At 40.9% G+C, this 25,215-nt stretch overlaps 1 protein-coding gene and 1 pseudogene across 2 annotated transcripts in view; one reads left to right on the forward strand and one right to left on the reverse strand.

The window, feature by feature from the left end:
• Window positions 1-11,401, reverse strand: part of LOC122069696 — a 46,542-nt gene extending 35,141 nt beyond the window's left edge. For both annotated transcript variants that reach the window (XR_006137514.1, XM_042633767.1), the window contains exons 1-4: window positions 11,108-11,401; window positions 10,729-11,016; window positions 10,279-10,602; window positions 4,425-4,604 (exon numbers count right to left, since the gene is read on the reverse strand). Coding sequence is in view for 1 of the 2 variants with exons in the window: in XM_042633767.1 (XP_042489701.1) it covers window positions 4,425-4,604; window positions 10,279-10,602; window positions 10,729-11,016; window positions 11,108-11,283 (968 nt within the window). In the remaining variant the exon portion in view is untranslated. The remainder of the gene's footprint in view (window positions 1-4,424; window positions 4,605-10,278; window positions 10,603-10,728; window positions 11,017-11,107) is intronic.
• A 5,905-nt stretch (window positions 11,402-17,306) lies between these two features.
• LOC122069704 lies at window positions 17,307-19,457 on the forward strand (annotated as a pseudogene).
• The last annotated feature ends 5,758 nt before the right edge of the window (window positions 19,458-25,215 follow it).

Raw genomic sequence — 25,215 nt, forward strand, 5'->3', positions numbered from 1 at the left:
TTTTTTTTTAGAGAGAGAGAGGGGGGGCAGGATTAAGCATGATGGATGTTAAGCTAAAAAAGAAAAGTATGATTTCTGTGCATATTATATCAAATACATGTGATAGTATATGAATAAAACAACAACAATAAATCAGCCTTATCACAACTAAATGGGGTCGACTACATGGATCATTGCCCTATGATCAGCTCACCACTTCTCCTAAGGTCATTTTAAGTCTGCCCTTAGCTCTTTACGATCCTTCAATCTAAATCAAATCACTACTCCGTACTAGAGCATCTAAAAGGCCTTTGTTGAACATGGCCATGCCACCTCAAACGACTTTCTCATAGCTCATCATGTATCAGAGCAACTCCAAACCAACTTTAATATGATCATTCCTTACTTTATCCTTCCTAGTTTTACCACTCATCTATCCTCATTTTTGCCACACCAAGTTTATCTACATGATGCTTCTTAACTGCCCAACATTCCACACCAAACATCATAGCCGGTTGTACGGTTGTCCTGTAAAATTTTCCTTTAAGTTTCAAAGGAATACATCAAACACACAACATTGTGGAAGCATCTCTCCATTTTATTTATCTTATTTTAATTCTTTGCGAAACGTCATCCTCTATATCACCTTTTTTATTTATGATTGAGCCCATATACCTAAAATAATCACTTTATGGAACCTCCCTCTCATCAATTTGCACCACCTCATTATCCGTCCTCGAGTAACAAAAGTTACACACCATATACTCCATCTTTGTTCTACTTATCTTAGATATTGTTGATTCCAAGGTTGATCTCCGTTACTACTCGGCGTTAATCCATGCTTTTGTCCCATCCACCAAAACAATATCATCAGCAAAAAGCATACACCAAGGAACCTCATCTTGAATGTCTCTGGTTAATTCATTCATAATAAGCACAAAAAACTAAAGGTATAAAGTTGATCCTTAATGTAACGCAATTGTAATTGGGAATTCACTACCTTAATCATGATGAATCAATTATTATTGGAGGTGACTTGAATGGACATGTTGGCGGGATCGTAGATGATATGAAGGTGTCCACGGTGGCTACGGTTGGGGGAGAGGAACGAGGAGGGCACCTCTATCCTGGACTTTGTGGTAGCTTATGATCTTCTCATTGTGAACACCTTTTTTGCACAAAGAGAGCACTTTTTTTCTTTGGGTGGGTAATAAATGCATTAAAAAGAGGGGAAGGGAGAATTACAAACCCTTGATAGGGTAACAAGAGCCCATTACGGACTACCTCTCAGGCCCAAACGGGTAACCACAACCAAATGACACACAATTAATACAACTTAAGAACTCAAAAGCCCACATGGGCTTAAAGACAAGAGCCAAGAAGCCTAATGCAAAGAGGAGGGGCAACAAAGGAAATTTCAGGTCGGGTTCCACCTAAACCTACCCATCTTACCATCACACGTCATCTTCCAAGCCACCAAGACATGATTCAGAACTTCAGCAGCAAGAAGGCAGCCACGGTGGCACGTTGGCCTTGTGGAGGGCCACAACCAACCAAGAAGCTGACCTAACGGAGGTGACAGCCACATTGGCAGGAATCATATTAGTCAAATTGATTTCTTCCTAACAATAAGGGAAGACAGAATGTTGTGTAAGGACTGTAAGGTTCTACCAGGGGAGAGTCGACGTCTAACCACTCAACATAGACTGGTGGTACTAGACATATGTCTCGGTGCACGGAAGCATGGAGGAAGGAACCTATATTCCCTAAGATAAGGTGGTAAGATTAAAAGGTGAGACCCTAAGTACTTTTATTGATAACGTGGTCAAACAAGGAAAGTGGGACTTTGAGTAGACACCAATGTGATGTGAACCTAGATGATGACCTATATTAAGAGGGTTACCAAAGAAGTGCTAGGGGAAGCAAAGGGTAGTCGTCAAGGCCCTACAGAGACGTGGTGGTGGGATGCGGAGGTCCAAGCAACAATTAAGACCAAGAAAGTTTGTTTTAAGGCATGGCAAAGAACTAAAAATGCAGAAGATAAGAAGAGAAATTATGATGCCCCGAAACGAAGCTAGGAAGAGTGTGCGGATGGATAAGACAAAGAAATATGAGGATCTTTACACTAACCTAAACACAAAAGAAGGGGAAAAAGCTAAATACAAGATAGCTAATATGAGATAAAGGAAGAGCAAAGATTTTGACCAGGTGAGATGTATCAACCATGATGATGAAAGAGTGTTAGTAAGGTATGAGGACATTGCGAAGAGATGGGATGACTATATTAGTGCGCTACTAAATATAGATAGTTCGAGTAGTAATGACCCAGAAGATGGTTTTACTTAACAAGACCTCACATGTCATAGCTATGTTCAAAAGGTTAGTGTGGCGGATGTTATAGAAGCCTTGAGAAAGATGAAAGTGGGCAAAACACTAGGCCCAGATGAGATCTCAATAGAAGTGTGGAAAACCTTAGCAATTTGTGGTGTTGTTTGGTTAACCAAGTTGTTTAACAAGATTATGAACATAAGGAAAATGCCAGATGATTGGAGGAGAAGCATTGTCGTACCAGTATACAAAAATAAAAGAGATATTCAGAGCCACAATAACTATGGAAGCATAAAACTAATGAGTCCTACTATGAAACTATGAGAGAAGGTTATTGAAGCCCACCTGAGAAAAGAAACTAATATCTCGAAGAAACCATTTGGATTTATGCCATGTTGATCAACCATAAAGGTAACTTACCTATTGAGGAGGATCATGGAAAGAGTTATAAAGCCCAAAAGAAGGATCTCCACATGATCTTTATTGATCTAGAAAAAAGCTTATGATAGAGTTCCTAGAGATTTAATCTAGCATATCTTGGTAAAAATAGAGGTGTCGAGTACATGGGTGGATATAATTAAGGACACATATGAGGGTGTGGTGACTAGTGAAAGGTCTGTGGGAGGTCAAGGTAAGGAATTCCCAATCCTAATTGGGTTACATCAAGGATCAGCCTTAAGCCCCTATTGATTGGTGCTTATCATGGATGAGTTAATCACGAGCATGCTTAACGAGGTCCCTTGGTGTATGCTCTTCGCAAATGACATTGTTTAAATGGATGAGACTAAAACAGGGATTAACACTAAATTAAAGCTATGGAGATCAAAATTGGAAATAAGAGGTTTTGAGATTAGTAGTTCAAAGACAAAGGATGTGAAGGGTAACTTTAGCCACTCTATGAAGGATAATGAAATGGTGAAAATTTAGGAGATAGAGATTCCTCAAAGTGACTACTTTAGATATCTCTGGTCTAATATAAATAAAGAAGGTGACATAGAGAATGATATCTCATAGAGAATTAAAGTGGTATGGATGAAGTGGAGCGGTGCATCGGAGACTTATGTGACCAGTGTATCCCTCTAAAGCTCAAAGAAAAATTCTATAGGATTGTTGTGCATTCAGCTATAATGTATGGGACGGAATGTCGGGTAGTCAAGAGAGTCATATTAAAAAGCTGTGTGGCTGAGATGAGGATGTTAAAATGGATTTGCGGTAAAACTAGGAAGGATAAAGTAAGGAATGTGCATATTAGAGCTGTTTTGGGAGTTGCCACGATCAACGACAAGCTTCGTGAAATTTGTTAAACGTGGTATGGCCATGTTCAAAGGAGGCCTGAGGATGCCCTAGTAAAGAGTGATTGGATGCAGATTGAAGAAGCCAAAAGAGCTATGGGCAAGCCTAAAATGACAACAGACGGAGGGTTGAGGAATGACATGCATAGTCTCAATCTTGTCCCAAGTATGAATTTGGATAGAACCTATTGGAGGGCAAGGATCCATGTAGCCGACCCAATTTAGCTGAGATTTTCCTATCTGTTGGGTTGTCCCTCTTTCCTCTTATTCCCATTTTTCTTTCTTTTCTCATCTCTCCCTTACCCCTCTTCTGTTTGAACTTTTTCTATCTTGTTTTGTCTAAATCCATGTAGCTGACTCCATTAACTTGGGATAAGGCTGAGTTTGTTGTTGTTGTTGTTGTTGTTGTTGTTGTTTGTGTCGATATTGAAGTTCTGGAAATGGGCATAAAGTGCATATGAAATGCTAGAGCTTAAAGGTATAGGCTCGGTGAGTATAGGGGATCAGTGGGAATTATCCTCCAGCACAGTGTGTATTGTGTGTGATGCTTCCCCCCCCCCCCCAAAACCCAAAACCCAAAACCCCTGGCACTCTTTCTTAGATACATTGCTTCTCCCATCTACCATAATCTATTCCTTATTCTTATATAGTTTAATAGTAAGATACATGGTATGAAACAAGATGAAGGAAAGAAAAGTTCTATACAACTGATTGTTTTGTAAAGTACTACTTGGAGCACAGAAATGAGATTTCATGATGTCTTTGTTATCAGAAAGTCAATCCATGGTCAACAACAACTGAGATCTCAGTCACACATAAATTTACCTGAATATTATTGCATTGGATGCCGATGCTTTCTTCCAGTCAACATATACTGGCAATGTAAGGAGATAATCAGTATTCAGTGCAGATGTCAACAGCAAATCCCTAACTGATAGTTCTTCAAACTGAGCATCGCGTAATAGTTTCATGAAAGCATGCTGGAAACGAGTGGCAACAGAAACTCTGCAATACTTAACAACAATATGTTAAATATTTACACTATATGGTGTAGGACAGGTTTGGGAAACCTAGAAAATTACCCTAACTGAACAGTAAGAAGGCTGGGAAGGGTATCCAACTCATATATCTCAGCACACAAGCAAAAATTCTTAACAAGTACAGCAATAAATAAAGAACAAACAAATCATACGTGCAGAATTTCATGCTAAGTATGCAAAATAAAATTGAATAAAAGAAACATGATAGATCAGTACCTTCCTTTGCTGTCCCAATGGTTAGAATGCTGTGAATAAGTGCTAAATCATTACCTAACTCCACAGAATGTGTCCTCAAGGCCTCCTTGTTGTTTGTAGAAGAATGTCCAAGGTATTTAGGGGCCAAAGTCGAGACAAAAATTGAAAATTTTGGAGTGATACAAGAACTGGTAAGTAATTTAGAAATAATCAAGTCTAGGAAAGAAGGAAATTTTGGATTTGTTGGAGATTTGGCCAAAGAGGATAAAGAGAATTTGGGATACCATATCTTTCATCTCAATCAGTCCTATTCCATCCAAACAGGTATAGAATTTATTGGGGTTTATGGGATGCTGTTTAAAAATTGAAAGAACAAATTGAAGGCTCTTGAGAAATGAAAATGGAGGTTGGGAGAAATATGATGGTACATACAGCAATGGAGTTGGGGAATCGAACAGGGATAGTATATTGTAGATATAGAGTTTGAAAAGAAGAGGAGTGGATGGAAGAAGAAAAAGAAAGAAGAAGATTGCTTTGTATTTTGGCTTCACACCACCTTGGATTCACTCCAAGAATTTCATAGTGTTAAGGATAGACTAGACAACTAGACCATCTAGGTTCATTGTATGTTAGGATAAGAGAGCTGACTCCATCTTACCTAAACGTACAATATCTGCAATTAATATCATCTCTAAAATAGAATGGCCTCTATCATTATTGACAAGCCAATCCATTCTCTCAATCTATTCTTCTCAACTTCTCAACTTGGTATTAAAGCCCTATATTGTAGATATTTTTTCTTTTTTCTCCAGTTCTAAAGGACGTCAACCTATGCATTAGAGGCTTCAGCCTCCCAAGGCTAAGTGTGCCTATATAAAACGTGGGGCGGCCTTTACTTACATGTTGATCCACTGGCCTTACTATTGCGTCATGCTCTCCAACAGGCCACCACTAAGGCCCTTACCCCCTCTACGATCTCCATCAGGTCTCACCAAGACCTCCACCTAGGCCCCCTGGCCTCTGTGATCTCCATCGGGCCTCTATTCTTGCCTCCCAACAGATCCAACAGGGTCCCCTGCCTTCTTCTTGTTCATCATTAAGTCTCACTGAAGCCTCGCAAGGGCCCCTACATCCTTTCTCTTATAGCTAGGCCTCAAAAGGGCCAGTACCCATCTCCAGCTCACTGTCAAGCCTCCTCAAGATTCTCGCCCTCTTGCTAAGGGCTCCCACCCGCTGCTAGCTTCAGTGTGAGTATTCCACACCACTATAGCCCTTCGATAGACCTATTGCTCCCTGCTACGTTGCTTGCTTGTTTCCGAACTACTATAAGTATTTACTTGCCTGGCGCTCCCTAGAATTCTTCGGTTTAGTAGTTATTACCTTGACATAAATATCTTCTCCAGTGAGTGATCTCTATCTCGGATTAATCCCGCTCCTTACTCTTGCTTATATTATTACTTTTCTGCACATGGCGGAAAATAGTGCTACCTCTACAAGGGGAGTTGAGAGTAGTGTGTTGGGTCATCCCAGAAGCCATGGCCATAACCTTACTCTTCAGATAGGACCTACTAAGTAATAAAATTGACTAGTGACACCCCAAAACCAACCGTTACTATGGCCTCTAATAATTGGTTGGCCAATAATGCTCTCATAGTGTCCTTTTTATTGAACTCCATGGACTCCACTATCAGCCCGAGCTTTACTCTGTGACTAGGATAGCGGGGGAGAGCATCCCAAATGGAGGGAGGCAAGCAAGGGAGGGGATAATAGGGGAGCCTAGACACAGTTGGAGATGATGGTAATAACTGAGGACTCTTGACTCAACCCAAAAGAATAGAAAACTCTTGCAGCCACTAAAGAATAAAGAACTCCCAATAGGTGCCAATAGTCAAGCCACAAATATGTAGAAGAGTCGTTATCAATGTAGGAGGAGATGGCCCCAACAGCAATAGGCCTATAGAGAAAATTTTGCACCAAACCCATGGAGCATCAGGGGGAGTGGGGGTAATCCAAAGCGAGTCTTTCTAGAGGATAGTGGAGTAGACCCAAAAGACCCAAATGATGTCTTTCTTAGTTACTATCTTCCAAATAAGCTTCAGGATTCTGGCGTAGTTTGCTTTTTGAAATCTTCGCAAGCCTCCCTCACATTTGGAAAGGCAAACAGCAACCCAACTGATAGGGTGAAGGAATCTTGCAGTATCAATAATTTCCTAAGAAAGGAGCACATAAGGGTCTCCACTACCTTGATAATGGATTTAGGCAGCTCAAATACACCAGAACAATAAATGTAGGTGGATTGAAGCACATATTTGATGAGCTCCAAGCAACCAACATAAGAGAAGAGCTTTCCTTTCCAAAGTCAGAGCCTATTTTGGATAAGATCAAGCATGGTGTGGCCCGTCAATCTAGTTGTGATGAGAGGTAACCCCAAGTTTTTGACTGGGAGAGAACAAAGGGAGAAACCGGTCAGCTCAAGGAGGCTTTGGTAGAATCTGAGATGCCAATTAAGAAAAGGTGGGATTTGAGGAGGTTAATACGAAGACTAGAGAGGCTTTCAAAGATGTGGAGCGAAGACATGATGGATTGGAAGGATAGGGGGTCAGCATTAGAGAAGATCATGAGGTCATGAGCGAAGGCAATGTGGGTTAACTTGATGGCTTTGCATTTGGGGATAGGGGAAATGAGGTGGAGATTTGTTTGGGATTGAATGGATCTAGAGAGGACTTCAATGGCCTGGAAAAATATGAGAGGGGAGAGGGGCAACTTTGCCTTATACCAACCAAGGGGGACAAATAGCCAAATGGACTACCATTGACAAGAACAGAAATAGCCAGATGGACTACCAATTAAGCTATTGCTTATGTCATATGTTGCTGGATCGATTGTGATGCAGATTAATCACCAAAATAGGCTTGCTTTATTAAGAATAATCCTAGGTTTGGGTTCCGTACATGTTGGGCCTTTGATTTCATGTGTTTTGATTGTAATAGACCATTTTTATGGGTCTAAAAGAGGGTTTTAAGATTGAGTACGGGGATTACCAGTTTGTTTCCTTTTTCATTAGTTTCCTTTTTAGTTGGGTTTGATTTGAGTTATATTTGTTTCCTTAAGAGTCAAGATATTAGTTGAGTCAAGTTATTAGTAGTAAGTTTCCTTTTTCAACTAGTTTCTAATTTCAGTTCTTAGTAACTATTGTATTAGGAGAATATTTGGTTTCCTTTATGAATGAAAAAGCTATGTTGTTGTTGCTCTTCTGAGTTTGCTTTGTGTGTGATCAAAGTGGTGGTCTTGTGTTTGATCAAGGCTAAAGAAATTGGTGTTTGATCCAATTGACTCTTGGCGGTGTGAAGCCCAAGAGGTTCCTCTTCAAGTGTTTTCTTTCTTCTTCAAGGTTATTTTCAAGGCTCTATCACTACCCTACTGTTACAGGTATTTAGATCAGCCCTCCTTGTTCTCAGTTCTGTCCAGCGATAGGCATTACTGTGAAGGCATTTCAACTTCTGCCCAGCTCTGTCCCACAGTCAGTTTTGGCTGATATTTTGACCTAAGGTTCCACTCATCCCAGGAAGAACTCGATCCAGGTTTGAGGCCTTTCTGACCTCTGGTTATTAGGTTATTAAAAATCTCCCTTTTCTTGTTTTTTTGTGACCTGCGGTAGCCAGAATTGAAATCTGTAGACCTGTTCTTATTTCTGACTACTCTTTGGACTGTGGTATATGTTAGTCAGTTGGGTTGATCCTATTTGAAGTATCATTGGTCCCTGTTATCAGTACTTTGGTCTGACTAAGAGAATACTAGCTGTTGGGATCGTTGGACCAGTGTTCTCGTAATTTTTCTGATCTGATTTCTACTGTCTAAATGGTTTGGTTTTCTGGACATTCTTTGATTAAAAGTTCCTGCAGTTGAGACTTGGTTAGTCCACCTATCCTAGTCTCCATTAGATTGACCACTACAAACCCTAATTTCTGAATTCTTTTTGGCCTTGGAAGTTACTATTTTACTCCTACTTTGGTTATTGTTTGTTTCCTCACCGATATACTGATTTTCAACTGTCTTAATCACTAGTTCATAACAGATTTCAGTGTGAATCGATTACCATGTGTTCTGTTCTTGTTTGCTGATTTATTACCTAAATACCCTTCTCCTAGATATGCTAGGATTGTTCTATATAGCCTGCATTTTTCTTTTGATTTAAATATTTTGTCTATTGGCTACTGTTTTGAGTCTTTCAAATACAGTACTACATTAGGTTTGCTGTAGATATAGAGTGTGAAAGAGAGAAGGAATGGATAGAAGAAGAAGATAGATTTGTATCTCAGATCCACTCCAAGGATTGCTTAGAATCACTCATGCTGCAGAAAAAGAGAGTAATCTCACAAGTTCCAAATACTTTCATTGTCTTCCAATAATGAATACAAAGGGCCTCATAACATTACACAATAAAAAACAGTAATTTCCTAAAATGACTGCCCATATACTAAATATTAAATCTCTAAACAATTATTTCCTGGAATAAGTACCCATATAACGACCAATAATAGCAACAATTAAGATAACATTCTGGCCCCAAATACAAGAACAACAAAATAATAAAAAGAACTACACATAATACTAGTCTTCTAGCCAAAATGAAGTCTAGTGACATGTGGCTGCATGTGGTTGTCTCTCCCCTAATAAGTACTAAATCCTTAAGTGATATTCTCATCACTATAGCTATTGAATATCAACAAGGATAAAGCTCAAACTTCAAAGAAAAGTACTAATGTAGCTCAGTGCTCTAGAAATATTCTAGAAACAAGAGCTACACATACCAGGATCTATATGGAATCAATATGACAGAGTAGGGACAAATATTGGATGAAACAGAACTAGAATAAGGAAGATGACCAAATTTAGAACTAAACCGAAAACAGTGGATCCGCCTGGTGTAGAATCAAGAGAAATAAGAAGTAAGAAGAAGAACAGTAGAAGAGAATTGGGAGGAAAGATCACAAAACTAGAAGAAAGGAGATCAGATCTGGAAAACCAATCCCGTAACAGCTTAAAAACCCTTGAAAAGATACCAAGCATCTGACTCTAACTTAGGTTATACCCAGTGCACAAGGTCTCTCGCAGCGAGCTCTAGGAGGGGCATTGTGTACGCAGCCTTACCCCATGCTTCGGGGGAGAGGCTGTTTCCAAGTTTTGAACCTATGACCAACATGTTGCAATAGTGCAACTTAACCATTGGGCCACAGCCCGCCCAGTGCATCTTAATCTAACTCACACTTAAATACTAATCAAGTGTACTAACTTTAACCCCCTCACCCTACACACACACACTTTATAGGCTACCCATAACAAACTATTGGTTCTCTAGCATATCTAGAATCAGGATCTATGTGTGACTCGGCAGAAAGGGGAAAGGAAGAAAAGAAGGAGAGAATGATAGTACGGTGGCAAACCTGGATTTCGTGGCAGAATTGTTCTTAACATCTCTAAGAGATGAATTAAATAGAGATCCCAAGTCCAGGCTATAATTGAAAGGCATTGGTTTCTCGGGTTCCACCGAGTCACCCCCCCTGCTTCTCATGCTTCCACCACCTTCATAAGCGTTGTTATCCCAGGCAGAGTCAGGGTGGTTTCCGTTGGTCATGATTTCTTCTCCACCATCATCAGAATTAGCCAAACAGTCAAGACTGATTCCCTTGCATTGCATAAGGGAATAATCAATTCGCATCTCTTCTAAAATGCCTTTATGCTCAGCATGAAGTAGAGAGTCCAAGTACCTATCATTACAGAAACAAACCATACTTACTTTTCTTAATTTGCGGCAGAAATATTATGACTCTAGAAAAATAAAGGGTGGTTCCCAATAGAAACTACAAACTCGTGGAGAGAGAGAGAATGCTTACGAGGACAATCGGAGGAACTCATCAATGTCTACTTCTGAACCAAATATTGATAATATAGCATTGAGAAGTTCTGACTTGGAAACGGAGACGTACTTCTGCCTGGGCACACGAACTCCGGGAATTCCTTCACCATCTCCGCCTGCTTTCGCACTCGGAGTTGGAGAGCCACGTTCTTCCACTTCCTTCGTATTCGGTTTATCCCGTCGCTGCTGGCCCGAAGGAGATGCATTAATTTTCAACTGCAAGTCTAGAGAGTGGATAGGAAGCTCGGTTGGGATTTCCTGTAATCTGAGAGAACAAGACCGAATTCTTAGAAAAGCATTATTGGAACGCTGAGAAGAGAGAGAGAGATTTGAACGGGAATGTAGGGTATTAAGACCGGTAAGGATTTGCAAAGAGAACATGAGGATGAGGAGCTTGTGGAGCGTTGGTTGCCGCCCCAAGCCTTTTCAGTTCCAGGAGGCAAAGATGACAAAATAAACCGAAACCGGAAAGGCGCCAAATGACTAGCCAGATAGAGAGCAAGAAGGCAGGAGGGATTTTGATTCGTCTCATTCGGTCGTTCCTTCTGCCATTACGAATACTGACAATTACAACTCCGGAGTCTGGACTCTGGAGTGTATAATATCAGATATCACGATCTCCTCTCCTGCGCAACCGCGCAACCACGCAACCACTCTTAATTATATTCGTAGTATTTTTTTTCTTTTTTTTTGGTTCTTAGTTAAAATACGTGGTGCATGTTCGGGTAAGGTTTCGGTGCAATCAAGGCATGGATTTAGATTAGGGAATTTACATAAATCTCCCCTGAGGTTAAGATACACATGATCATTAGAGAGTTGTCACATACGAAGAACATGAAATAGGAAACCATTTAGGGACTGAATGTTGGCGCGAGTCCAATCATGTAGTGGGATCGGATTGAATCTCTTGTGTTCGAAATCACTGTACAAAAGTTAACTATATGAGAATAAAATGTTTACCTTAGAACTGCAATCAAAGTTTCTGATCCATATAATAGTTCTTCCACACGTTGAGTAACTGTAGGGATCAACCTCAACACTTTGAACGTCCACGTTCAATTGGAGAAGAGCAATCCACCATTAAAGCTTTTTCTTTCACACACACTCACTCACAAAGGAGAGAAGGAAGGAAGAGAGAGAGAGAAAACGTAAGAGAGAAGAGCGGAGGTTCTAAAAAAAAAACCTAAATCTTTTTCTCCTTTGTTCCTTATATAATAAAACTCTTTTAATGACTACGTGAACATGATGTTAGGTCCTATCCCTAGCCAAGAATAATTTTGGGTGAAAACCCAAAGGACCACCTTGCAAGGCTAAATACTCCTGGGTGACCGATAGCGAAGTAGTACCGTGAGGGAAGGGTGAAAAGAACCCCCCATCGGGAGAGTGAAAACTAGAACATTGAAACAATAGATCCCAAGCAGTGAGGAGGAGACCAGGGCTATTGACCGCGTGCCTATTGAAGAATGAGCCGGCGACTCATAGGCAGTGGCTTGGTTAAGGGAACCCACCGGAGCCGTAGCGAAGCGGTCTTCTTTAGGGCAATTGTCGATGCTTATGGACGAAACCTGGGTTGATCTATCCATGACCAGGATGAGCTTGGGTTGAAACTAAGTGGAGGTCCAAACCAACTGATGTTGAGATAGCGGTGAAGTTGTGGTTAGGGGTGAATGACCACTCGAACCCATCAATAAGCTAGACCCATGCTGCGAGTTGTCTCATGCCATAAATAAACCCGAACACTCAAGAAATCTGTTGGACAGGCAGATTCACATCTCTTACAACCTACACAATCCTCTGTTCTTGGAGCAGGGCAATTTGCCTAGCTTACATTCCATTCCCAAGGTATCATTTTTCTTAAATACATCTGTGGGGCAAGCTCGTACACATTGAGTACATCCTATACATGTATCATAAATCTTTACTGAATGTGACATTGGATCTATAAATTATAAATAAATGTCATGCATAAACGAAAATAAATAGTCTTATTAATAAACCGGGTTTGATGGGCATACATATTCAACACTGAAACTATACATACATATATTGTGGTTTAAGAAGCCTCCACAATTCCTTGTGCTTGAAGATTAATCCCACGAACAAACTCATGAACAAACTAACCGTCTATGGTGTTCCGCAATCTCCCACAGGGATTTCTCTCACAACTCTATGAGTAAGTTGTATACTCATATAATGGTGACTGTAGGGATCATAGAGACTATAAATAGCTATTTCCCCAGTTCTATCCTACTCCCACAATAGGTGCGTTGAACCTATCCCCTCAAGTGGGCTTAACCATTATGGGCTTAGTGGGTCAGCCACATTAGTGTAGCTCACAAAACCCAATATCTCTCATTTGGCCCTTGGGTAACACTAATACAGTATTTTTACATTGGATTATAGTCATATATATCCATAGCTAAATGACCCCCTCTTTAAACTTTGATTTAACACAACTCGTCTCTCATGTTGAACAATAGTAGAGTACACTCCTTAATATGTGACATGCATCTGCATACTAGGGGTGCAAGTTTGGCCCTGATGGCCTGAATCTGCCCTTGGCCCGACTTAATCCCAAACAAGTACCGACCCCAAAATTTTGGCCCTGAGGGCCGGCCCCACCCTGAGTCAAGATCAGGGCGGGTAAGGGTTGATGACTTTAGCCAGCCCTAAACCCAACTACCCTGATTTTTTTACCCTGACTTTTGGCCCTGATTTTGACATGATCCAGCACTAGTTTTTGCCCCTGATGTTGACTTTGAATTTTTTTTTGTTTTCTTAGGATGTTCTTCGTTTTATTTAACATGACAAGGGTTTTGAGATCTTCGGATTGTTTGCCTTATTAAGATGATCTCTTTGTTTTATCATGACAAATAATTGAATTTTTTTGGATTATTTACTTTCTTAAGATGATCTCCTCTTTGTTTACCATAATAATTAGAGTTATTTGTATTGTTTGAATGTTTGCTTTAGGATGTTCTCCTCATAACAAGTAATTTGTGACTTTGTGTTTATATATATATATATATATACCCTGATATTTATTATGAATAATTTTTATTTTTTAGTTAATTCAAAATTTGCAAGGTTAGGCTCAGGGTATACCTGGCTCTTGATAGCAAACCAGGGTCAACCAGAGTCATCCCGGGCTGACCCTGAAAAATCAAAGCCAATCAAGGTGGGTAAGGGTTGGGTTGAACCCTGAAGGGTTGGGCCTGGGTTAAAGTTTTGTGGCCCTGAATCAGGGTCAGGGCAGGTTTGGGCCCAATTAAGGGGACTCAGGGTTAGGTTAGGGTTTTAAGAAGCCCGACCCAACCCGGCCTTTTTTCACACCTACTACATACTATAAAAACCACAAGGAACTTATTATCTAAATCACCTAGGATAAAGACAAGGAAACAAGGAAACTATGTTTCTTTATGCGTCCTTTATCTGATCAGAGATCAGCCTACCTTGAATTACCTTATAGGTAGAAACTTTGGTATTAGTACAATGGCAAACCGTAATAACCTGAGGTTAATACTTTTACTTTAGCATACCGCTTGTGATAAGCCACCACTTTTTTGGATTTAGGCTAAAATATTGTCACAACTTTGGCAAAATGCCTATAGTAAACCATCACTTCCTTAGATCTAGGCTAAATATAGCCATAAATCACAAACTTTTGCTTAATACCACCCTTTACCATTAACTTTGGTTAAATGACGCCTATAATTACCATGAACTTTGGCTAAATATCGCTAATTACCATGAACTTTGGCTAAATATCGCTAATTACCATGAACTTTGGCTAAATACCGTCAATTACCTTAACTTTTGACTGAATATCGTCAATTACTTGGGCTTACCATCAATTACTTTCGCTAAGCTACAAATAAACTATGGCAAGTACTACCTACCAACTATGAAAAATGCTGCATTTAAACTCTAGCCATTACTATTATGATATATTTAACTAAATGAGATCATAAAGCTCTCACTAATCAAGCATATCACAAGCTTCAATAACATCCATGTCAAAAACATGACTCTCGAGCACTCTTATTGGATGCATATTTGTCCATAAAATTTGATGACATCACCTTTGGGTAAATGTCACCTTAATCTTGGAAAATATACAATTGAATTGAATGTACCACTTTGGTGGGTTTCACTTTTTTTTTTATAATAACGGGAATCTAGGCCTTTGGCCTGACTAGTCCCACGAGCATATACTGACCCTACAACCGCATTGATTAGATTATATCGGGGTTGAACTAGAACCATTCAACTTTCACTGAAAGCAGTGAAGAGCATTAAACACCCCTGTGTGAGTGGCCCAAGGTGTGCCTAGTAGGAGTCGTACTTAGGATATCCGAGTTTAAGACTCGTACCAAGTTTGTTGCTCACCAACTGCGCTACCCCCTTAGGCTCTTTTGTGGGTTTCAATCAATCCCATCATGTGTTTCCTTATTGGAGATATAATTATACACTTTAATGTGTTTCTTATACAATCAAGGACAATAACACAAATGAAACATAAATATACATAAAACAATTCAAAGAACAAGATTTAAGAAAAAAAATAACTGTAAAATAATTTTAAAATCATTATTTAATTTAATAGGATAGCAAAATTATTCTTATTCCCCTTCAATTGTGTTTTTATCAGCAAGAGCAACTGATCTAGGTTCCTAGAGAGCTGAAACCAGATCAAGTGACCCTAAAAAAATCTCAAATATGAAACATACACACCAAATAACAAAGCTAGAAAATGTAATATATCCATATAACAAATAAACTATGCAAGAGTCATAATTGTATTGTATTATCATCCTTTGGGTTAAGAATGCACTGGTTCTTTATAAATTCACTGTGAAAATACGAATACTTTTATCACCCTTTGGGTTACTGTCCTTTTTATACATGTATTTTCTTTAACTTAGTGACATCACCTTTAAGAAAATGTCATCAACTTTGCTGTCCTTAGAAAAATTATGAAAGAATAGGATGTGCCACTTTTTTGAATTCCACTCAACCCTTTTCATAGTTCCCTAGAATTGTATTGTCCATCATAATATGTGCAAAAGCTCACACTTAGTTTAATTCTAACATATCTATTCATCTTAGGGCGTTTTAAGCATGACATGTGATTGAAAATTAAAGCAATACCGCAAGTGCATAGGTCATGTGTAGATGTGGTTCAATCACTAGAAGTTGAGCTCTATAGAAAATTTAGTTCTAACCTAGGCAGAATGTACTAACTAATGGGTTGTCACAAATTAAAATCGACTAAACTAACAACGGTAAAAGATAAGAATTAATTATGAAATTAAATTAAATATGCAATAACAATAAAGTGAACTTAAAATTAAGGCAAGAATGAATAGTGAACCTAAAATTATGCAAGCACTAGAGAGAGATAAACTTATGATGTGAGGAAGCACTTAAGAATTAGAAACCACCATGAAATTTACGAACAATTTAGCCCTATGTAGCATGCTTGAATATGTTAATAGAAAATATGGATTTTTAATCTAATATGTCCAATTAGTTATTCAACACATACATAGCATTTTATTATAAACAAAACCATATTGAAAGTTAGTAATTACTTCTACTAAAAATAATCAATGGCATACATAATTTTGACTTAACAGTAAGGTACTGGTTACATGGAATTAGGAAAACGGGCATCAATTGCTTACAAGTTGTTATTCATCTCATGATTTCATCTAATCCCCAAGTTGCGATATTTAGTTAACCATAGTGATGAAAAATAACTATAAGATAGACAATCATGATATTGAAATAAATTTGATAAAAAGACAATAAAATGAAATATTTTATTGAATATGTATTATAGAAATCCAAGCTTAAAAATTGTAAACTTAAACTTAAATTTGGTTCCACGAGCAAATAAAGGGCATGGCAGATCTCAGGGTCGAGGCAAAGGATTGCTACCAACACCATTGATAGAACATGCACGTAACACGTGATTTTGAATTTTTTAAATCGTTTGGTTGTTTTTGGAATTTGTTCAACTTAGAAGTATGTAATCCAATTGAAGCATCTTTTAAAGCTAAATGTAGTTCGTGGGTGAGTTTTACTAAATACATAAACTCACATGTGACACACCTAATTCTACCTACCATATAAATAGAATGAGTTAAGTGGTGATTCGATGGTACACCAATGTCGGGCTCTTATCTTCGCTTTTCTCTCGTCGAAGAAAAAAAAAACGTTGTGAAGGTCTCCCATGGCTACCGAAACCCACTTCACCCTTCTGCTAGTCTATTAGTTAAGACCTGCAATAACTGAACTCAAGACTGAAGGCTATCATTGGAAGCTTGTTTCTCCCATGAACTACAAGTAAACTGGAAAATCTTCAAGGTTTTTTCCATCCATGAGTAGTCAATAATTAGTGACTCGCTAACAGATAGGGGCTTGCTGTAATAAATCTAAAATTCAAGTGGTATCTAAGTCAACATTTTAAACTTTTGAGGTGTCAAGTACTCTGGCGATAGTATGGGGGTGCAATGTTATAGAGTGCAAAATTTCACCCATTTGTCATATATGGCTGTAGGAAATGGGCTTATGGTGTTCAATAGGGTTTTAGACTATTAACTATGCACCTCACATTCCCCCCCCCCCAAAAGAAAATAGAACAAACGTTAATTAGACAAATATAGTTCATTACCTTTGGGTGTTTTAGTTTGAGAATTAAGATTAACCAATGTTCAATTAAATTCTCGTAAAAACAATTATCTAATTTAGTTGGTGAGGTTGTGGTGTGCAAAGTCCACACTTTACTAGGGTCTTGTGTTTGAGTCTCCTCACTATTACCTAGCTATAACCACATTATTTGGGCTTTATAAAAATTCAATTTGGAAAGTTACCTATTCAAACATCGTCAGCAGAAGAAGGCGCAAATAGGGCCAAATTTTGGACACTACTTATTTTGGAAAGTAAAACAGAAACATAATCAACAATATTGCTAGTTGGGTTGCATGAGGAAATAGTGACTCAAAATAAGAGAGCATATTCCTAGGCAAACCACTCTTTTCATAATCCATTGGCCAGAATTATCCTTAAGACGAGAGCTATGGCTGAATTGATGTAAACGTGTAATAGTGGTATGGAAAAAGGTGGTGTTACGATCGCTAGCCTATAACCACTTAACTCTAGATCATTGAGTTCAGTAAAGTTCTTCTTAATGAAGAAGCTTTTCAAGGCGAAGCCTTTGTGAGATCCCAAGGTGTTAGAGTGAGAGTCCAGCAAAGCTCTATTTGGAGCAGATTGGATAGATTGAAGAGCTTCATTTACCTTACATATCTCATTACGAGTGTTTCAAAAATTCCGTCTTGCTCCATTTCTAAATCTTATGACAACAAACATGGAGCAAAACCTAAAAAATTGATGGCCCAAGAAGATGCAATGTTGTGATGATGATCATAATGTTGTTTCCACTTGGAAAATTTACCGTGTCATCCCCTGGAGAATGCCATAATTATCAGATCACCCCCTCTGATTCATCAAATTATTCTCAGACCTCTTACTGTTAGTCACTGTTAAGAAATATACCTTATTTGCTGATGTCAACAACTATATTTTATTTTAAATACCAAAATGTCTTTATTAAATATGAAGGACCAAAAATACCTTTACAATAAGTTAATATTTCCTTACCTAAATCGATAGGTTTTGGACCCTATTTCAAGACCTAATTTACCTTTCTCCCAAATTGCTACTGTTGGACCACCGACGATCGTTCATAGCAGTGGCATCAGTGACGGCAACCTTGCGGCTGCCCTCAGGACCTCCACCTCCTCTTCTAGGTTCCATCTCCCCTTTTGATCTTTAAACATTAAAGTTCAAACTGGAAAGGGAAAGAAGTGGTCAGCTCCGTCACATCCCTTCCTCCTCCTAATTCTGTACACATGGACATCGGTTTTTCCGATGATGTAGGGTTTCAAGAATCTGAGCAACCGTTTGATACTGTTGCTCCTTCTTCAACATCAAAACGAGCTTGTCGTCCTCACTAATGATCTCAAAGACAAGATCATAAAACAGGTGGAATACTATTTTAGTGATGAGAATCTTTCCACGGATAAGTTTCTGATGAGCCACGTAAAGAAGGATAAAGAAGGTTTTGTTCTTGTGGGTCTTATTACATCTCTTAGGAAAATGAAAAACTTGTTTGAGATAATTCATTGATAGTGGATACACTCCAGGAATCAACGCAGCTTGTTGTAAGTTCAGATGGGAAGAAGGTAAAGAAAATACATCCGCTGCCAATAACTGAGATGTAGGATGCTAAGTCACAGACTGTTATGGTAGAGAATCTGCCAGAGAAATTTTCGGTAGAGAGCATTAAGAGAATCTTTGGTACTGCCGGCAATATAAAGAATATATCTATCCAAGACCCACATGTTGGAGAGGAATCAACAAAGATCAGTAAGGCAAAAAACCTCATCAGTGAAAAGATACATGCTTTTTGTAGAATATGAAACAGTAGAGGTTGCTGAGAAAATTGTTGCCAATTTAAATGATGAGAACAATTGGAGAACTGGTATCCGTGTCAAGCTTCTTATCAAGGTAATGGGCAAATTTGGGTTGAGCAAGAAAGGTTGTAAAGGCACTGCCTCTAAGAAGAATAGAAATGTTCTAATGTCTGAGGCAGCAGGGGATGATGAACCCTTGATGTCAACTGATCACCATGATTAAACACCTGAACAAGAGGAAGAGGGGAACTTGCGAAGTGAGCGAACTGGATGGAGAAGTCAAAACAGAGGTCCATCCAAGGGTCAAAAATAGCATGACCATAACAGTCAAGGCCATGGAACTCTGCACCATCATCCTAGTGTTGAAGGTTCAAAGCCATCTCCAGGGCCAAAAATGCCTGATGGAACTAGGGGATTCACAATGGGTCGTGGCCGGCCTCCTGTCTAATCAAAATTCAGCTTGAAGTGTCGTGGGCATTCTTAAAGATTTTGAAGGGTTATGCAAAAGAGTGTGGTGGATCAGTGTGGATTCTATGTTTTTATCTGCAAAATACGTAAGTTTGGTTTGGATTAAAAAAAAAAAAAAGAAAGAGTCCAACAGTTAAAACATGAGCTTTTTAATGGTAAGGGTAGAACGGTCATTTTAACTCGAGACTTAACAGTGGCTGACGCTAAGAAGTCTGAGTATAATTTGGCGAAACAGAGGGTGTGGTTTAATAATTGTGGCATTCTCCAGGGAGTGGGGCAGTAAATTTCCCTTCCCACTTGGGCTCAAATTTGAAACTAAGCCTGTTTGAAAGGAACATGGTGATCGGGTAAATGGGTATGTCATTGTCCATCGACACCGATTCCCAATTTTCCCAAGTCTTAAGGCTTTGTTTGGTAGCCAAGAGAATAAAAGAAGAGAAAAAATAATCTAGAAAGGAAAAGAGAAGAAATGGTGAGAAATAAAAAGAGTATGTATGTTTGGTTACCAAGAGAAGAAAAGAAGAAAAAAAATTCAAAAATTTTTGAATATTAAGAGAGAGATAGACACAGAAGGAATCATTGTGTAATCATTCATTTTTGTCTTATTATGTTTTCATATTTTCTCATGTTTTCTTGTGTTTTTGATAAGAAAATTTTTGGAGGAGCAAAAGAAAATTTCACAAGTCTAATTTTGAATTTAAAAAGGGGAATCTTCTATTGGGTGGAGACATACCAAGTGCAAAGAAAAATTCTTAACCCTAGGAAAAAAAGTACAAAAAGTGTACTTTTTTCTTTTCTTTTTCTTGGCTACCAAACATAGCCTTAGGTTATGTTTGGTAGCTAAGAGAAGAAAAAAAAATCTAAAAAAGAAAAAAAAAAAAAAAAGAAGAAGAGAAGAAATGGTGAGAAAATAAAATGCGTATGTATGTTTGGTTACCAAGAGAAGAAAATAAAAGAAAAGTAAAAAATTCAAAAAATTTTGAATTTTTAAAAGAGAGATAGACACATAGGAAATCATTGTATAATCATTCATTTTTGTCTTATTATATTTTCATATTTTCTCATGTTTTCTTGTGTTTTTGACAAGAAAATTTATGGGGGAGCAAAAGAAAATTTTATAATTCCCAAGATAAATTTTGAATTTGGAAGGAGAATCTTATCTTAGGTGAAGACATATCAAACGCAAAGAAAAATTCTTAACCCAAGGGAAAAAATATAAAAAATATACTTTTTTTTTCTTTTCTTTTCTTTGCTACCCAAGGGAAAAAATATAAAAAATATACTTTTTTTTTTTTCTTTTCTCTTTTCTTTTCTCTTTTCTTTTCTTTGCTACCAAACACAGCCTAAAAGAAAATGTCCGAGGTGAAAAACCTGAACAAAACAAAACGAGAATATACAATGAAAGCTGGTGGTCTCACCCAGCACACAGGAAGGCCTACCGCAGGATGAACCAGAGGCTAAAAAGTCAGCAAAGACGTTCTGTGTCCTGCGAATATAACGGAAATGACACGTGGAGAAAGAAGAGGTATCCAAAACCTGCTCAACTGATGCCCAATCAATAATCAATCGGAGAAGAATGCATAAACTTGACAATATAGCGAATACAAATTTTGGGATCCTGAATCGTGACACCAGTTCTTCATCCATCATCCCAAATCCAAATCGAGGGAGTAATACCGGCCCAATAGATTTCTAGTGCAGCAACTTGATCAACCGGTTAGCTATTGATATAGCCAAAATAACCTCTCGGTGGGGGGTAATGACACGTGTCACTGTTAGGACACGTGTCCCCCACCAGACGAAGGGCCCAAGGAACCACTCACACCCGAGCACGCTCAATCACCGAGGCACGCCCGCAGAATCACGCGGGGTCACGTCGTCTGCATGAGGGGAATATTCTCCCAGAAGGTTGGACGTATTCTAGTAGGACTCTAAGAGGGAAGAAGGGGAAAAAACCCTAAGGCCGAAGAGCTATATAAGAAGGCACGGAAGAAAGGGGAAGGTAAGTTCTGAGACCCTCGCCATTACCCACTTATTAAACTGTGCCGCCGACCCTGACTTGAGCGTCGGAGGACTAACCCCGGACAAAGTTCCGGGCCTCCTTCGTCTGTGTTTGTGTAGGTTGGACTAGCGGGGTTTTTGGCAGCAACAGATTGGCGCCGTCTGTGGGAACGACGGTAATGGTGGGGAGAACCTACAACCGAAGAAGGACGAGAGCGACGTCCAACGTAGACATGGGGGAAGAACCTTCAGGGGAGCTTCCTCCCTCGGCCGAGACTGGACGGGAAAGGGGTCATGATGACCGGGAAGTGTCCGTCAGATGCCAGCGGTCGGCTGAATATTCAGTACGGGAAGGCAGCGACCATCAGCCTCCCGCGGCCCAGGAGTACGTGACAAGGCAGCAGTTCGAAGACCTCCAGAATAAATATAACCGGATGGCAGAGACTATGAGGGAGGTCTCCAAAGCTGTCTCCCATAAGACCGGCGGAGCACCCCCGGGGACTCACGTCCAGTTCGAGAGGGCTCGAGAAGAAGACCGAAGCAGTACGGGATCGACGAGGGCCGGCCGTGATCCCCGAAACCGAGCAAGGGAGAGTCCCGCGCCCCGAAGTAGGACGCGACGCGCCGCCAGAGACCCGCATGGGGATCAGCACCAAGGAGACAAACAGAGGTCCGAGGACTCGGGATTAAAGAGGATGATCTTAGACCTGAAGGACGAGATCAGAAAGGTGGCAGAAAACCAGACTGGGAACCGCGAGCCCGACCTCACCAATGATACGGCCTTAGCTGACGAGGTCATGAGGGACCCGCTCCCGGTCGGTTTTCGCCTGCCTAAGTACGACACCTATGACGGGTCGGGGGACCCCGTCGATCACTTGGAAGGCTTTAAGGTCGCCATGCAATTTCATCGCGTCTCGGAAAATATTATGTGTCGGGCCCTTCCATTGACGTTCAGGGGGGCGGCGAGGCTGTGGTATAACCGACTACCGACGAAGTCGATCCACAGCTTCAGCGACCTGAGCTACTTCTTTGTGAAGGGGTTCTCTAGTAGCCAGCCCCTCCAGAAGACTACGTTAAACCTAACCAACGTCAAACAGCAAGAAGGAGAATCGCTGCGGAATTACATGAAGCGATTCCAACAAGAAAAGATCACGATCAGGGGCCTTGATCCGAAGGAGGAGTTCACGGCCCTGCTAGGTGGCGTCAAGGACAAGGAATTGAAGAGGTCCCTGGCGAAGCATACGCCTAGAGATCTGACCGAGTTGAGGGCGCGATGCGATAAGTATATCCAGATGGAGGAAACCCTCCAGGCAGATGAAGAAGTCGAAAGGAAGGCGGCGAGGAAGAGACCCTCGCCATTACCCACTTATTAAACTGTGCCGCCGACCCTGACTTGAGCGTCGGAGGACTAACCCCGGACAAAGTTCCGGGCCTCCTTCGTCTGTGTTTGTGTAGGTTGGACTAGCGGGGTTTTTGGCAGCAACAGATTGGCGCCGTCTGTGGGAACGACGGTAATGGTGGGGAGAACCTACAACCGAAGAAGGACGAGAGCGACGTCCAACGTAGACATGGGGGAAGAACCTTCAGGGGAGCTTCCTCCCTAGACATGAGCTCTACGTATGTCGATAGAGCTGCCGGTTCGAGCTGGCACCGGAGATCGCCAGGCGACGGTGATGATCAACTTCCTGGTAGTAAGCATTACATCAGCATACAATGCCATACTAGGAAGAGTCGGGTTGAATCTGTTAAAGGCCATCGTCTCCACCCCCCATCTCAAAATGAAGTTCCCAACTAAGAATGGCGTCGGGGAGTGTCGGGGTGATCAGGAGACGTCCCGAAGATGTTACGCCACTACCCTCTGGGGAAAAGAAAAAGCGGGTGAGACGCTCCCAATAGAGGATCTACGTGATGATGTCAGCTATCAACGGGGAGAGCCGGCCGAAGATTTGGTGCAAGTTGAAGCTGAAGAGGGAGACGACACCCGGCAATTCCAGATTGGGGCTACCATGCGAGGGCCGCAACAAGAAAGACTCGTCTCATTCCTGCGGAGCAACACTGACGTATTCGCTTGGTCGGCATCGGATATGCCCGGGATCGACCGAGAAGTAATAGAACATCACCTGAACGTTAGCCCCATGAAGAAGCCGGTGCAGCAGAGGAAAAGGACGTTCGCCCCAGAAAGACAGAAGAAGATAAACGAGGAAGTGGAAAAGTTACTGAAGGCCCGGTTCATCCGAGAGATCCAGTACCCGGAGTGGATATCTAACGTGGTGATGGTCCCGAAGGCAAACGGAAAGTGGAGGATCTGCATCGACTTCACTGACCTGAATAAGGCCTGCCCCAAGGATGCATACCCCCTGCCAAAGATAGACCTGCTCATCGACGCGACGGCGGGATACGAGATGCTGAGTTTCATGGATGCATACTCGGGGTACAACCAAATCAAAATGGCCGAGGCTGATGTCCCGAAAACGTCCTTCATAACTGAGGGAGGGTTGTACTGCTATGAGGTCATGCCCTTCGGACTGAAGAACGCGGGGGCCACCTACCAGAGGTTGGTGAACAAAGTTTTTAAAGGGCTAATCGGCAAGACCATGGAAGTGTACGTGGATGACATGCTCGTGAAAAGCCTGAAGGCAGAAAGGCACATCCAAGACTTGGAAGAGGCGTTCCAAGTGCTACGACGGTACGGCATGAAGCTGAATCCAGCAAAATGTGCCTTCGGAGTAGCCTCGGGGAAGTTCCTCGGCTTCATTGTTTCAGAGAGAGGAATCGAAGCCAACCCAGTCAAAATACAAGCCATTCGGGACATGAGGTCACCCCAGAACATAAAGCAAGTCCAGGAGCTGACGGGTCGGGTAGCTGCCCTAGGAAGATTTATGTCCCGGTCTGCTGATAGATGCCTTCCTTTCTTCAAGGCGCTGAAAGGGGCTAAAAGGTTCGAGTGGACGGAGGAGTGCGAAAGATCTTTCGAGCAATTGAAGGAGTACTTGGCCGCACCCCCACTGCTGACAAAGCCGAACACCGGAGATGTCCTGCAGTTGTACCTTGCTGTATCGACGGTTGCTGTAAGCGCCGTACTGACGAAAGAGGAAGGAAAGCAACAACGGCCAATATACTACGTCAGCCGAACCCTTTTAGATGCCGAGACAAGATACCGAAAGGCGGAAAAAGTGGCGTACGCCCTCGTGACGGCGGCAAGGAAGCTGAGGCCATATTTTCAGTCACATACGGTATGCGTACTCACCGACCAGCCTCTGAAGAAAATATTGCAACGGCCAGATATGTCCGGTCGTCTAGTAAATTGGGCCATAGAGCTAGGAGAGTTCGACATCCAGTACAAGCCGAGAACCGTAATTAATGCACAGTCCCTCGCAGACTTCATAGCGGAGACGACGATTCCCGATGACCCGCAGGAATCTGCCGAGGGACGAGCGGATGAGACTTGGATGCTGTATGTGGATGGGGCTTCCAACAGCGATGGGAGTGGCGCTAGGATTGTGCTGGTAAGC

The sequence above is a fragment of the Macadamia integrifolia genome, unplaced genomic scaffold (genome assembly GCF_013358625.1).
Source record: "Macadamia integrifolia cultivar HAES 741 unplaced genomic scaffold, SCU_Mint_v3 scaffold69, whole genome shotgun sequence".
In the NCBI taxonomy this organism is placed as follows: domain Eukaryota; kingdom Viridiplantae; phylum Streptophyta; class Magnoliopsida; order Proteales; family Proteaceae; genus Macadamia; species Macadamia integrifolia.